Genomic DNA, 13,251 nt, shown 5'->3' on the forward strand with positions numbered 1-13,251 from the left:
ATGTCATCCCTCGTCTGGTTGATTCTTTGCCCCAGCCACAAATCTCATCTAAGACCTGCAGAATGTTATCTTTGTACAAACTCCCAAGTTTTCTGTCTTTCAGTTTTCAAACCTTCCTTCTCCAGATTCCCTTCATCATCATATGTCCTCCATCCATGCTCGCATGGGTTAGATGGTTTGACAGTAGCTGGCCAGGCAGGAGCCTGCACCATGCTTCTGTGTCTGTTTTGGCATGGATTTTACGACTGGATGCCCTTCCTAACACCAACCACTTCGTATCTAAATCCACCTAGTTCTTATACTGAGGCCACTAATCATTAGTCCATGTTTAGTAGTTCATTCTTCTCTAGTAAAAAGTCTTAATATTCACAACTATCTAGCTATACTCTTTCCTGGAAAGTATGAAGTCTATATAGCTTAAATATATATGTAAAAAAAAAAAAAAAGGATCTAGTATTTCTTTCAACTTATTTCATAGTTTTAGCTTGTTTTAGTGATTGAATTCTTTGATGTGTTTAATCTCAAAAATAAATGTGTTGTAGCTAGAAACCATCCAATTGAAGAAAGGATCTGTGTCAGTTTCATTCATGAACATTCTAATTGTTCAATCAATGGAACTGAACTTCTAATGTCAGCCTACTGAGTATTCCTCCTATATCTGTACTTTTAATTTAGACCTTAAGGACAAATCAACACAACACGGCATGTGACACAGTTGGCTCTTAAAATTATAAATGCAATCTGTGTGTGTGTGCATGCATGCCCAAGGGCTAACTTCGTTTTACAAAGCATCATGCGGTTACTGATTCTGCCTCAATAAAGGTATGAATACTGGAATATTTAGTCATGCATTAGTACGAATAGGTAGTTCTGTGTATGAAAATGGTAGCATACACACCACTCACATAGAGTACACTAGCATCAAACCATGGTGCAGGTTCAACAGTGGTTAATAAACATACAGGAAGCTACTTACCAACAACCTATACATTATAAATCTGTCTCAAATTCTGTCAATTACATTTTCTATCATTTCCTCAGATATCAGTGAATTTGTATATCTTACGTTTCTAATATTGATAATCTACCTAGAACAGCTTGTGTCTTTCATAGTTTATATGAAGTTCCACTGTTATATTTGGTTATTATATATATATATTAACATTAAGTTAAGAAATTTACTTTCTAGTCATATAGTCTTGAGTTCAGTCACATTGTATGGCACCTTGAGGCAAGTGCCTTCTACTCTAGCCCCAGGCCAATGAAAGCCTTTGTGAGTAGATTTGGTAGACAGAAGCTGAAAGAAGCTCATTATATACATAGGAGTGGCTGTGTGGTAAGTAGCTTGCTTACGAATCACATGGTTCCGGGTTCAGTCCCACTATGTGGCACCTTGGGCAAGTGTCTTCTACTATAGCCTCGGGCTGACCAAAGCCTTGTGAGTGGATTTGGTAGACGGAAATTGAAAGAAGCCCATCGTATATATGTATATATGTTTGTGTGTCTGTGTTTGACCCCCCAACATTGGTTGACAACTGATGCTGGTGTGTTTACGTCCCCGTAACTTAGCAGTTCGGCAAAAGAGACCAATAGAATAAGTACTAGGCTTACAAAGAATAAGTCCTGGGGTTGATTTGCTCGACTAAAGGCGGTGCTCCAGCATGGTCACAGTTAAATGACTGAAACAAGTAAAAGAGAGTAAAAAGAAAGATATATATATATATTTATATATATTATATTATATTATATGTATATATTCCCACTTAAACATAGATATTCTGTTAGAACAAACTTTAATGCAGTAGATACCATGAGAGAAACTCTCATATAGACTGTTGATGCAGAATGCACGCTTTGTTTGTTTATGTTGACAGTGGGAAGATAAATACCCATCAACTTCAGTGCTGGGATCCCCAGATCACATGATTTTGATCTTTCTTGATAAAATGAATGATTTGGTGTAGACTTCATGCAAAAAAGTTTTTGCGGTAGCTATTTCTTTAGCCCTTTTTGTTACCAACCCATCTGAAACTACCCTTGGTTCGATGATGTGATTTCCCTGTTAAAAAAAGCTAAAACCATCCATCAAAATTTCATGTTAGTTTATGTGCCAAACAACAGCTTAATGCTGACAAAGTTATTTTACTAAATTTGTTATTATTTTTCAAAATTAATTTAAACAAAGATTGTGTATTTCAACAGAAATATGTTAACAGAAGGGTTAATCTATATCTGTATAGTTTTATTAATTATGTTCAGTTCTAACTTTGTGAAAAGGAAAAAAAAAACTCCACAGCAGTGATAATTAAAAGATTTGTGACCTATAGCAGTTTAAATAACAGCTCAAACTTAACAGCAGTAAGACCATTTAATTTAAGGTCAAATTCCATCTATTTAGCACATGAAACTTTTAAAATGTTATTTTAATAACAAGCTCTATGTAGAGCATGCTTCTTGTTAGCTTAAGGAAGCTATTGAGAGCTAAATACCCTCTTAAAAGACTAAATATGATAGAACTACTTGTCTCCATTTGCTGGTTTAAAATATTTTTATGTTTTAGCTGACAGGTCTGTGTATGTTTAGTTATTCCTTGAATTCTTGCAAGAATGGTTGTTTTTGTGATCACCGTCATTGTTGTTTAACCCAAGGTTGACCCTGATTGAGTAAACCTATTGACCAAAGGCATTTCATTTGTGACCATTTTTTTTTCTGTTAATATGCCATTCAGTGTGACTCTATTTTTTTAAAAACTGGTAGGGTATGGTTTGAAAGAGAATTGGCTGCTAGATTTAGCAAGTTCAATGGCCAAGTAGGGGCTCCCTTGTTTTGTCTTGTAGGTGTTTTTCTGCTAGGAAATCTCCAACTATGACAGTGTTTTATTTTATTTTTCTGTTTTGATATTGTTAAGAAGTTTTCTGGTATTTTTTGTGGGAAATCAGTAATGTGTTAGTAGACATTTAATTTCGATTAACAAGATTGTAGAAAGATTTTGTTTTTATCATTGAATCAATGACCAAATAATTCTATGAATTTTGTGCAAATTCAGAACAACCACAAATATCATCATCTTCATCATAATCATCATTCTACATCTACTCCTCCATGCTATCATGAGTTTGACGGGACTTTTTGAGAAAGTGTTATATGGCCAAATGAACCCTCCTGTCACCAAACCTTTTACTTGACTCTTACAATACTAAGGGAGACAGTGTATATATAATGAAAATCTAGATACAAACAAATGTCCCATTTTTACCGACTAGAGTCAGAGTATGCTTTTCAGTTTTCAAGCATATATGAAATTGGTTTCAAATATCGCATAAAGGAGGAGGATGACACAACAGTGGCCGTGCTGCTGACAATAATGACAGACCTTTTGCAAAAACATGACATTTTAAAAATATAGACTATTTTATAGTGAAAAAAACTACAACAAAATACCATATTTACTAGTGTGTAAGACATGCTGTTTTTATTTTTAAATGTATCCAGAAATTAGCCTGTGTTAATGTTATTATTGCAGATGAGAGACCGAATGCCTTAGACTAGGGAGCCAGATGAGCATAAGTCCATTAGCTACAATAATTATTAAATAATAAAAGGAAGCCAAATTATCACAGCCTGATAGTAACAAGTGGATGACAACAAAATCATAGCAGTGATGTGCCACTCTGGTGGCTGATTGTGACTACATAAAACGTCATATTTAGAAATGTCTTTTACATAGGGCAATTCACTTGATCAGCTCTACAATTGATCTGACAAAAGATAAAACTGAAATAAGGTACTCCTATATAATGGAGTTTATTTGTGATGAATTTATGGTTTCACATTTTATTTTAGTATCTGCCACAACATTGTATTTACATGCACTAATTCAGATTTTTTTTTTCCTCTACAAAACCACTTAAACTTTTTAACATTTAAACTGGTGATATTTGACTCAAATATTCTGCCTGTTTTATGTTAAGACTGGGCAGATCCAGCCTCTTGCACCTACTCTATAATATCCTTTTAAAACCAAACAGTTACATCGTCAAAATCTCGAAGCTACAAGATAATTGCATGATTAGTTCAAAGCAACATGAATAAATAGGCATTGCATTTGGCAGAGTAATTTAAATACTAAAGGGTTAAAACCTCTTTCAGTTGGTGTACAATGAAACTAAATTTGTTTTTTCCACAAAATATAGTTGTAAAATAGTGGTGTGTTTTATGTGAGAGTGTGTCTTATGTGTCAATAAATGTGTTACATCTTAGATTTTTAGATAGACATCTTGAATGTACCCAAGTCTAATGAAACTGCTTGTAACAAATGTCTTAACATTTTTTTATTCCTTGATTTTTTTTCTTTTTTGTCTGAAAGATTGTTGAAATTCAGAATTTCTAATAATTGTGTTTTTGATTTAAAAGATCTGAATATATACTAATATGTATATTAAGTTAATTTGTAACAAGGTACTGATTATTAGCAATGGTCTTTAAAAAAAGAAGAAAAAATCCAACAAAAACAGTTTGCAACTGGTCTTGTCTGGAATGCAGTTGGTATACCAAATCAGTATAAATGCTGTATTCACAGAAAGTATAGTGACATCCCTGTTTGACTGGTGGGCAACATAAATGCTACATGCATCATGTCTTCTAGATTTGCTACGAGCATAATGCTGTCTTTAAATGAAGATGCACAGCTCAGATGCCTCAGTAGATACATTCCAGTATCTAGATAACAATTAACAAAGGTGGTGGAATTAGTGAGATTTTTTTAGCGCCTAAAACAGTGCTGGTGGTAGGGTGCTACAGAATTCTGAAAAAGGTTTTTGGTTTTGCATAAAAAAGAATATAATTCTGTTGATAACATAATATACTCATTGCAATATTTATAAAGGGACAGTTTAGGATTTTATTTCTTACATACTCTTTTACTCTTTTACTTGTTTCAGTCATCCGACTCGAGCAAATCGACCCCAGAACTTATTCTTTGGAAGCCTAGTACTTATTCTATCGGTCTCTTTTGCCGAACCGCTAAGTTATGGGGACGTAAACACATCAACATCGGTTGTAAAGCAATGTTGGGGGGGACAAGCACAGACATACAAACATATACACACACATACATATATATATACATATATACGATGGGCTTCTTTCAGTTTCCGTCTACCAAATCCACTCACAAGGCTTTGGTTGGCCCGAGACCATAGTAGAAGACACTTACCCAAGGTGTCACGCAGTGGAACTGAACCCAGAACCATGTGGTTGGTAAGCAAGCTATTTACCACACAGCCACTCCTTCGCCATATTCATAATTACATCATTGTCGTCATCACCATTATTTAATGTCCAATTTTCTGTGCTTGCATGGATTAGACAGAATATATTGAGGCAAATTTTCTATGGCCAGATGCCCTTTCTGTCATCAACCTTCATCTGTTTCCAAGCAAGGTAATATTTCCTCATTGAAGATTGGAAATGAACAACATCATAACAATGCTCATTGGCAATCTTTGCTTATAATTCCATTTTTTTGTATTGATTTAAAGAAATGTTTGTAGTGTAGGTTTATTAGATTGTAGTTGCTGTGTTTGACAGATAAGGTACACAAGCTTACAAGAGGCATGTCAATTTTGGCAGACTGTTTATTCAATTACCACTTGTCAGTAACCCAAGCTCTGACATTAAGTTCTAAGACACAGGTTGATTTTCTGGGATTTACTCGGTCTCTTTTTTTTTTCGAATTTTTCTTATAATGGTGTTTATTTATGATAAATTTATGTTTTGATACTATAAGCCATTTAAATATTGTAATTCAGTGTGCCTTCAAATATAAAATGGTTTCCCACTCTCAGATTCAATCACCAACTGTTCAACTCCTTGTGAAAGTGTTTTCTAACATAGCCTTGGATTGACAAAAGCACTGTGAGTGAAAGTTTGTAAACAGAAACTGTGCAGAAGCCTTGTGTGTGTGAAGTAGAATAATCAGTATATCAAGCAAAACCGGTTTTTTTTTGGGGTTTTTTTCCTTTGCGTGATTAGTCAAAAAAGGAATTGTAGTGCACATGGCCTTTTTAGGTCTGATGGTGAGGTGCTAATTATTGATGTTCAATTTGAATTTCTAATTTTAAAAATGTGGCCTGGGAAGGAAATACTAGAGGATAGCAAATTCAAAGGAAATGACTTGTTAAACTATGTAGTGCAGGGGTATGAAATAAGATATAATTGGGATAACAAGAAGAGTAAAGGATGGGTACATCAGATATTTTTTATGAAGAGGATATGCAGCAGAACTTGTATAGTAGTCATATATGAAGCAAACAGTAGAAATTCATGCATACAAGAACTTATGATTGATGTATTTTGATGAATAGTTTTGTTTTTTTTACAATCAGCTGAACAGATATCTAGAATGTCCTTGTGTGTAGCATCAGTACTCTAATGTAAGTTCCACTTTAGCTTTGTATAGCATAGGCTGTATGTAGCTGATTAAACTGAAGTATTCTCTAACCTTAATGAGAAAACCTAGGCTTTAGGATGCATTTTTGGTAATGTCATATATGTAAGTCTCTATGTAAAATTATCAAAGATTGAGAGGTGTAAGCTTTCTTAACATCTTTGAGGGCTTTCTTTCAGTGTCTCTATGTTATAGTGCTCAAGGAAGGCTGTACTGCAAGACTGTAATGATTGTATCTTTGTTCAAGTAAATTAGGTTGTAATGTCTCTAGCGAAGGGTACTTTTGATGACTTTGCTCATGGAAGCCATGCAATCCTATCTAAATTGATTGTTTAGATGTAACAGCATATAGGTCATTGCTGTATTGAAGGAAGAATATTGAAGGTAATCACATCTTGAGATACACCAAAATTAAGGGAATGTAGGTTGAAGAGAGCCTGTTAATGTGCATGGTGATGGGATGGTTTGGCAGCATATTTTCAGTCTGAAAGATGAGAAATAGGCAAAGCCTAGGAGGTTATTGTACCCGATATTGTTAAAGGCTTTAATAATATCAAGAACAACAACATTGCTTTCACTAGAATTCTCATAGTCAAAAGATTACTGATGTGTCGCATAGGAAAAGCAAGGTCCTTGCTGATCTGATTCTCAGGTATCTATAGTGTTGGTCACTTAAGAAGGACTGATGAGCAAGAATTTAGTGATGAAGCATGTAGTTGATTATGACTGTTTCCATCACTTTTGCGATGTAACTGAAGGTGGTAGTTAGCAGGACTAGAGCTTACGAAAGACTGAAGAGAGTGGTATGAACAGGATCTAACTCTGAATGGGAGCTTTTTGTTACACTGAAGTGATTTGAGATTTCACATTTGGTGATGATGTATATGGAATGGGTGAGATGTTGAGAGGAGTTTGTGTGTGTGTGTGTGTATGTGCGCATGCACAATGTTGAGTTGGAAGTAAAATAGGCAGCAGATGAAGTGGATTTTATAAGCAATGGTCTTCCTCTTCTTCATTGAAAAGTAGTAGTAGTGGAAGTCTGAAAATAGTGGAGACGTCATTTTGTGGAGCAAGAACACATAACGGCTCTGTAGTGTATGAAGATATGTTTTTGTTTTCCTTATGGCCATCCTGCTGGTGTTGCAGCAGTGGATAAAACAGTTGTCAGTTCATGGAAGTGAAGTTACTCCTTCCAGATGTTGTCAGCAATGTTCTTTGCCTGTACTAATACTACATTACTTAAGATTTGGAGGGATTATGGGTTTTGGCCATGTGATGTAAGGAATGTATTTACGCATGCCTAGGAAGATGGTTTAGGTTACCCACTTAATGTTCTGGCACATTATCTTCAGACACTAGATGTTAGAAGAATGAATCAATCAAGACCTACAACAAATGAAATGAAACGTAAAAAAAAATTAGGTTAATAACCTTGAGTTTTAATGTACTTTACTTACATAACTTATCTCTAAAAAATATCTAAATATATAATTGATATAATTATTATAATTATTAGTGGCTTTTTGTTTTTCTTACATAATCAGGGAGTAAGGCAGTACATATGATCCTTTTCAGTGTCCTTCACCTGAAAGGACGGTATCCTGTACTAGAAACCTGGCTTGAGTACTTGCCACAGAATGGACTCCATTAACCTTTTAGCATTCAGATTATTCTGTCAAATATAATACTTATTTATACAGTGTTTTGAATTAACAATCATTGTCTTATTGCTTCAAGATTTCAATGATGTAATTGCTTATTTTTAGAATGACATTGTAGGGTAGGGGTGAGAAACCAGATTTGGTCAGTTTGAACGTAAAACAAAGTAGAATGTTTGGGCCAGATATGGCCAGTTTAAAGGCTAAAGAGTAACAGCATCCAAGGACTAAGTAGTGTGTTAACTGGGTCTTTCTTGGTGTAAATTGCTCATATTAAATTCAACTCAAATACATTTCATCATTACTACCAACTATAAATAAATTAGAGATAAAATCTTTAAATTCATTAAGTATTTCAAACTACTATAATTGATGTTGGAAAGTTCACTGACTGAATGTGACTCCCAGTAAGTTCATGCAATGTATTTTTAGACTAATGAACCAGATGGTATGAGAAGATTCTTGTTCACTCAAATTGCCTGTAAATATATTTGACAGATTTGTAGCACTTTTAAGATGTTACTTTGAGTTTCTTGTCTTTTACTTGTTCCAATTTTCTGTGTTCTGAGCTTAGATCCTGCTATGGTCAATTTTGCCTTTCATTCTTTTGAGATTAATAACAAAAATACCGATCCAGGGCAGTGGACTGACAGAAGAACATTGGACTTCATGCCCTACTGCATTTTCCCCCAGCTCTTTTCATTCTGATTTCAGATCCAGCTCTGGTCTACTTGGGTGGTAAATTTAATCTGTCACCACCACCTACTAAAAGTACCCACCTGGGTGCTTTTAGTAGAGTCTATTCTATTGCAAGCATCCAGGCTAGCTCTCCAGTTTGAGGATACCATCAAATTATTATAATTTGAGAAGCTAATTATAGAGCTTGATCAGCTTCCTTTTGTGATGCTATGGATTCACTGCTTGAGTTCAAATTTTGCGAATGTCAACTTTGCCTTTCATTCCTATGGGACTAATAAAAAATCTACCAATTCAGACCGTACTGACAGAACTGTAAGAACATTGGATTGGGACCTTGATGCTTTGCAATATTTCTGGCCCTGTGTTCTGATTTGAAATTCCACTGTGGCCTACTTGGGTGGTGAATCTAATCTCTTTCATCACCACCTGGCAGTTTGAGCTTCTTTAGTGGAATCCATTATGTAATAAGCATTGAGATCAAGTCCCCAGTTCAAGGATACCTTCTATCCTCCCCACTACAAGTTCTGGGGTTCTTCTGACAAAAAAGATAAATCATTCAAAACTCAATAACTATAGCAGCAAATTTTATTGAAAATGTTTGCAAATAAAAGTTGCAAATTAAGGAAATCATAAATTGATGGGATCTGGTGGTAGTCAAAAGCCCTACATTTCTGAGTAAATTATTTTTAATTGGTTATAAATATTAATTTTCCTTTGTAGATTTCACTGTTGAATCCTTTTGATTGAACTAGCCGAAGAATTAGATCTGGTTCTACAATGTCAAACTTTGTTCCATAATTTAAATCAAAACCTCACATCATTATTTCATTTAGGTTTCTTTTATTTTGTTATGTTCAATACCCCAACTTAATTTTAATTTGTTTTTTTTTTCTTCGGACCAGTAAGAGGGTGTTTTTTTTTTTTTAAGACAAGTTAGTTATTTTACCAAATTCCTTCCAAGTTTTCGATTATTTTTGACACTAGTTGCAACACCATAGGCAGTTTTTTTCAAAATATATATTGGTCATGAAATGGCTAAATGCTTCATATCATTAAAACTAGAAATACTTAAAATTTACTTTTACAATGCTTTGTCTCCTCCTCTTTCCTCCTTACCTCATTTGTAAACACAAAATATTCATAATAATCAGTTTTATTTTTGTTTTTAATTATCATTACATAGATGTTTTTTTACTGCATGTTTTTTTTTTTCAGTTGCAAATTTTCCTCTCCCTCTCTCTCTCTCTCTCTCTCTTTCTCTCTCTCTCTTTCTCTCTCTTTCTCTCTATCTCTCTCTGTCTGTCTCTCTCTCTCTCTCTCTCTCTCTCTGTCTCTGTCTCTGTCTCTCTCTCTCTCTCTCTCTCTCTCTCTCTCTCTCTCTCTCTCTCTCAGAGCGTATGTATTAAATAGATGTAGCAGAAGATTTTGTGATGTTGCTGTTATAGGATGTTAAGTTACATGATCTACTTCAACAATTTGCAGTGTCTACCAGCTTCTGCATTCCACTGCATGCAAGTTACTTTCTGGCAGCAATACCTTTCATATTTTAACACTTTACTCAGTAGTCAACCATTCTACTTGCCTAGATTTTTGTGTATTTCTACTATACGTTCAACCATTATGTCTTAATTGTTTTGTTTTTCTTTCCTTTTTGCACTTTTTCAGTTCTATAGGAATTGTCTGCTAAACACTCTTTTTTTTATGTAAATTTTATGATGATCTAGTTTTTTCTTTTCTTTTTCTAAAAAGACCATTCAACCAACTATAAATCCATTTATTTATCATTCTCCCCCACCTCACTCTCTCTCTATCTATCTCCTACATAGACTCCAAATATCTAACTAAAAGTTGTTATTGCTATTTTTATAGGAAAACTTAATCATCTATTCTTGTCAAATGTTCATAGCACTTAAACTTTTCTCTAGTAACAGCTTATACTTCTCTATCCAACTAGTTACTTCTTAACTCCAGTGAATCTTATTCTTCTCCCTCTTTCTCTCTCTCTCTCTCTCTCTCTCTCTCTCTCTCTCTCCCCCAAGCTTACTATATATTGTCTTTCCATTGCTCACATTTTCATTTTTAAACAACACGCATTTCTAACATTGCTGTCATATTAAATACATTTTTATGAAAACAGTTCTTTTTCTCATCATCAGGGATAGTTTCTTTGTAGCTTTTTTTTCCATTGTTACTGAGCATCTATTGTCACCACTTGCCTTTTTAAAGTAAAAGCAATTTATTTGCAATTTTGTAAAGGAAAATAAAGTTTCCTAATTTTTTTTTTTTTTTTGTATATATAAAAAGAAAAAGAACTATTTAAAAACACGCTACTTTAAATCTGAATAATATATATATTTTTTTTTTTCTCACATTTGACAATTCTGGTTTTACTATTTCCAGTGCTTTGGTCTAAAAACTTTGTATGTGTGTGTGTGTGTGTGTGTAATGTCAAGGTTCTTTTAAATGTTAACAAAAACAAGCCTTTATTAACTATACAGTTAAAGAAATATTTCTGAGACAGAACCTGGGGCTAGCTTTTGAAATAAATCAAGAAATAACCAACTTCTACAAAAAAATTGGGGGCAATGACTTTGTTGCTGATATTTGTTTTAAAACATTATTACATCCACATTTACTCTTTGTATGAACTTAAATTTAAATAGCTTCTTAACAGTTACCATCAAATTTCTTTCATTTCAGATTGCCTTTGTGAAAATCGAAAAGGCTATTGCCAGCAGAATGGTTCTTGCTGTCATGAAAATTGCCTTGGTGGCTGTAGAGGACCAACAGCTAGAGACTGCCTTGCTTGCAGACATGTTTATCATGACAAGGAGTGTAAGAGAACCTGCCCACCAAACACCTACAAGGTTTATAATACTATTTTGTTTTGCTAATTCTGCTCAAATTTCAGCAGCTCTGTTTGAATACTTTGTAACTGAATAGTTCATTCTTGCATTTTTATTTTCTTTCATTAAAAATGTAAAACTCTGTAGGTTTTATATATATATATATATATATATATATATATATATATATATATATATATCAGTTGCACACACACACACACACATCTGTATCAATTGCATATGTGTGTGTGAATTTTTTTTATTTAAAAAAAAAAACAGCTGTAACAAAATATTTTCTTATGTCAATAAAAAATCTTGACTCATTCATCAAACTGATTAGTGGGGTGGGGGTTGGAATTATAAGTAATTGTTGGGTGAAGGACAATGCTCGTGACCTTTGTAGGTGCGACTAACCTGGTATGATTGATGTAATTGCATGAATTTCAGACAATGTTTAGAATGAAAGTTTTTTTAGCTTTTTTATTTGTTTTGCCCTGTTAGCACGGCTTGCTCAGGCATTGATTTGAGGCAGGATTCTTATGGCTGGAAGCTCTTACTATTGCCAACCTTCCAGTAGTTTTTCAAGTAAAGGTTTGATCTTTTTTTAAATTTCACAATCTTAAGAAATGCAGAGCAACCAATCATAAAGTTAACAAGAGCATTTAGTGGTACTATGGAATATCAACATGTCTATGTGCACCTGCACACGTGTATGTGTGTGCACACACGCAACAGACTTCCCAGTTTTTATCTACTAAATTCACTCAAAAAGCATTAGTCCTCCTGGGGCTATAGTAATAAGCACTTGCCCAAGGTGTCACACTGTAGGCAAGTGAACCACTTAACCATGCATTTATGTCTAAGAGCAGTGCTCGTTACCTTTGTAAGACCTCTTAGCTTGTTCCAATTGTTGCAACTGGCTGATCCCTGAACTAAACCATCTGCAGTGAAAATAGAGTTGGGAAAAGAACTTGAGACCTGGAACCAAATGTATGTGGCGTATTGAAATTTAGTAAAGGTACTGAGAAACTAAGTGGTGGAGTCTTAACCGGTTAGTGTAGATGTTTGCACATACATCCGAATGAGGGTTAAAACAAGTTAATATATGTTATTGAAGTACCAGCATAGACATTCAGCTGGAAAGGGAACAAAAGTTTAATTCTCATCTCTTATAATATATTTTAGAGAATAGGTACTCATAGATGCTTTTCATATGATAAGAGGAAAACAGTAGTTTAAGCTTGTGATAAAATATTATACAAGAAGCATTAAAAAGCTAACTAGAAATCTGCGTGTGTGTGTGTGTGTGTAGGGGCAGATAGTGAAATATAGGCCTTATGAGTGAAATTGAGTTGATAGAAACAGTGCAAAATCCTGTTAGACGGTTTGTAATTGATCTTGTCACCTGGTTTAACCTCTGCATTGAGCCCTATGTGTGTCTTCAGTGGAGTTCACTCTTTCAAGTTTTGGGGCCAGATTTGGTTGCTTTCCTTTTGCCTACCAGCTTTGGAGACTCTGACTAAACTATTAAACAAACTGTGTGTGTTTTATTTTAAATGAATCTCTTTAACTGAATTAGTATTGCAAATAGCAATTGGGT

The 13,251-nt window shown here is 34.3% G+C and overlaps 1 protein-coding gene across 2 annotated transcripts in view; it reads left to right on the plus strand.

The window, feature by feature from the left end:
* LOC106876722 (insulin-like peptide receptor) overlaps positions 1–13,251 on the plus strand; it is a 161,330-nt gene that overhangs the window by 100,095 nt on the left and 47,984 nt on the right. For both annotated transcript variants that reach the window (XM_089349744.1, XM_089349743.1), the window contains one exon: positions 11,506–11,672. In XM_089349744.1, coding sequence (XP_089205870.1) covers positions 11,506–11,672 — 167 coding nt within the window. The remainder of the gene's footprint in view (positions 1–11,505; positions 11,673–13,251) is intronic.

This window comes from Octopus bimaculoides, chromosome 3, assembly GCF_046866305.1.
Source record: "Octopus bimaculoides isolate indiv1 chromosome 3, ASM4686630v1, whole genome shotgun sequence".
NCBI classification, from domain to species: Eukaryota; Metazoa; Mollusca; class Cephalopoda; order Octopoda; family Octopodidae; genus Octopus; species Octopus bimaculoides.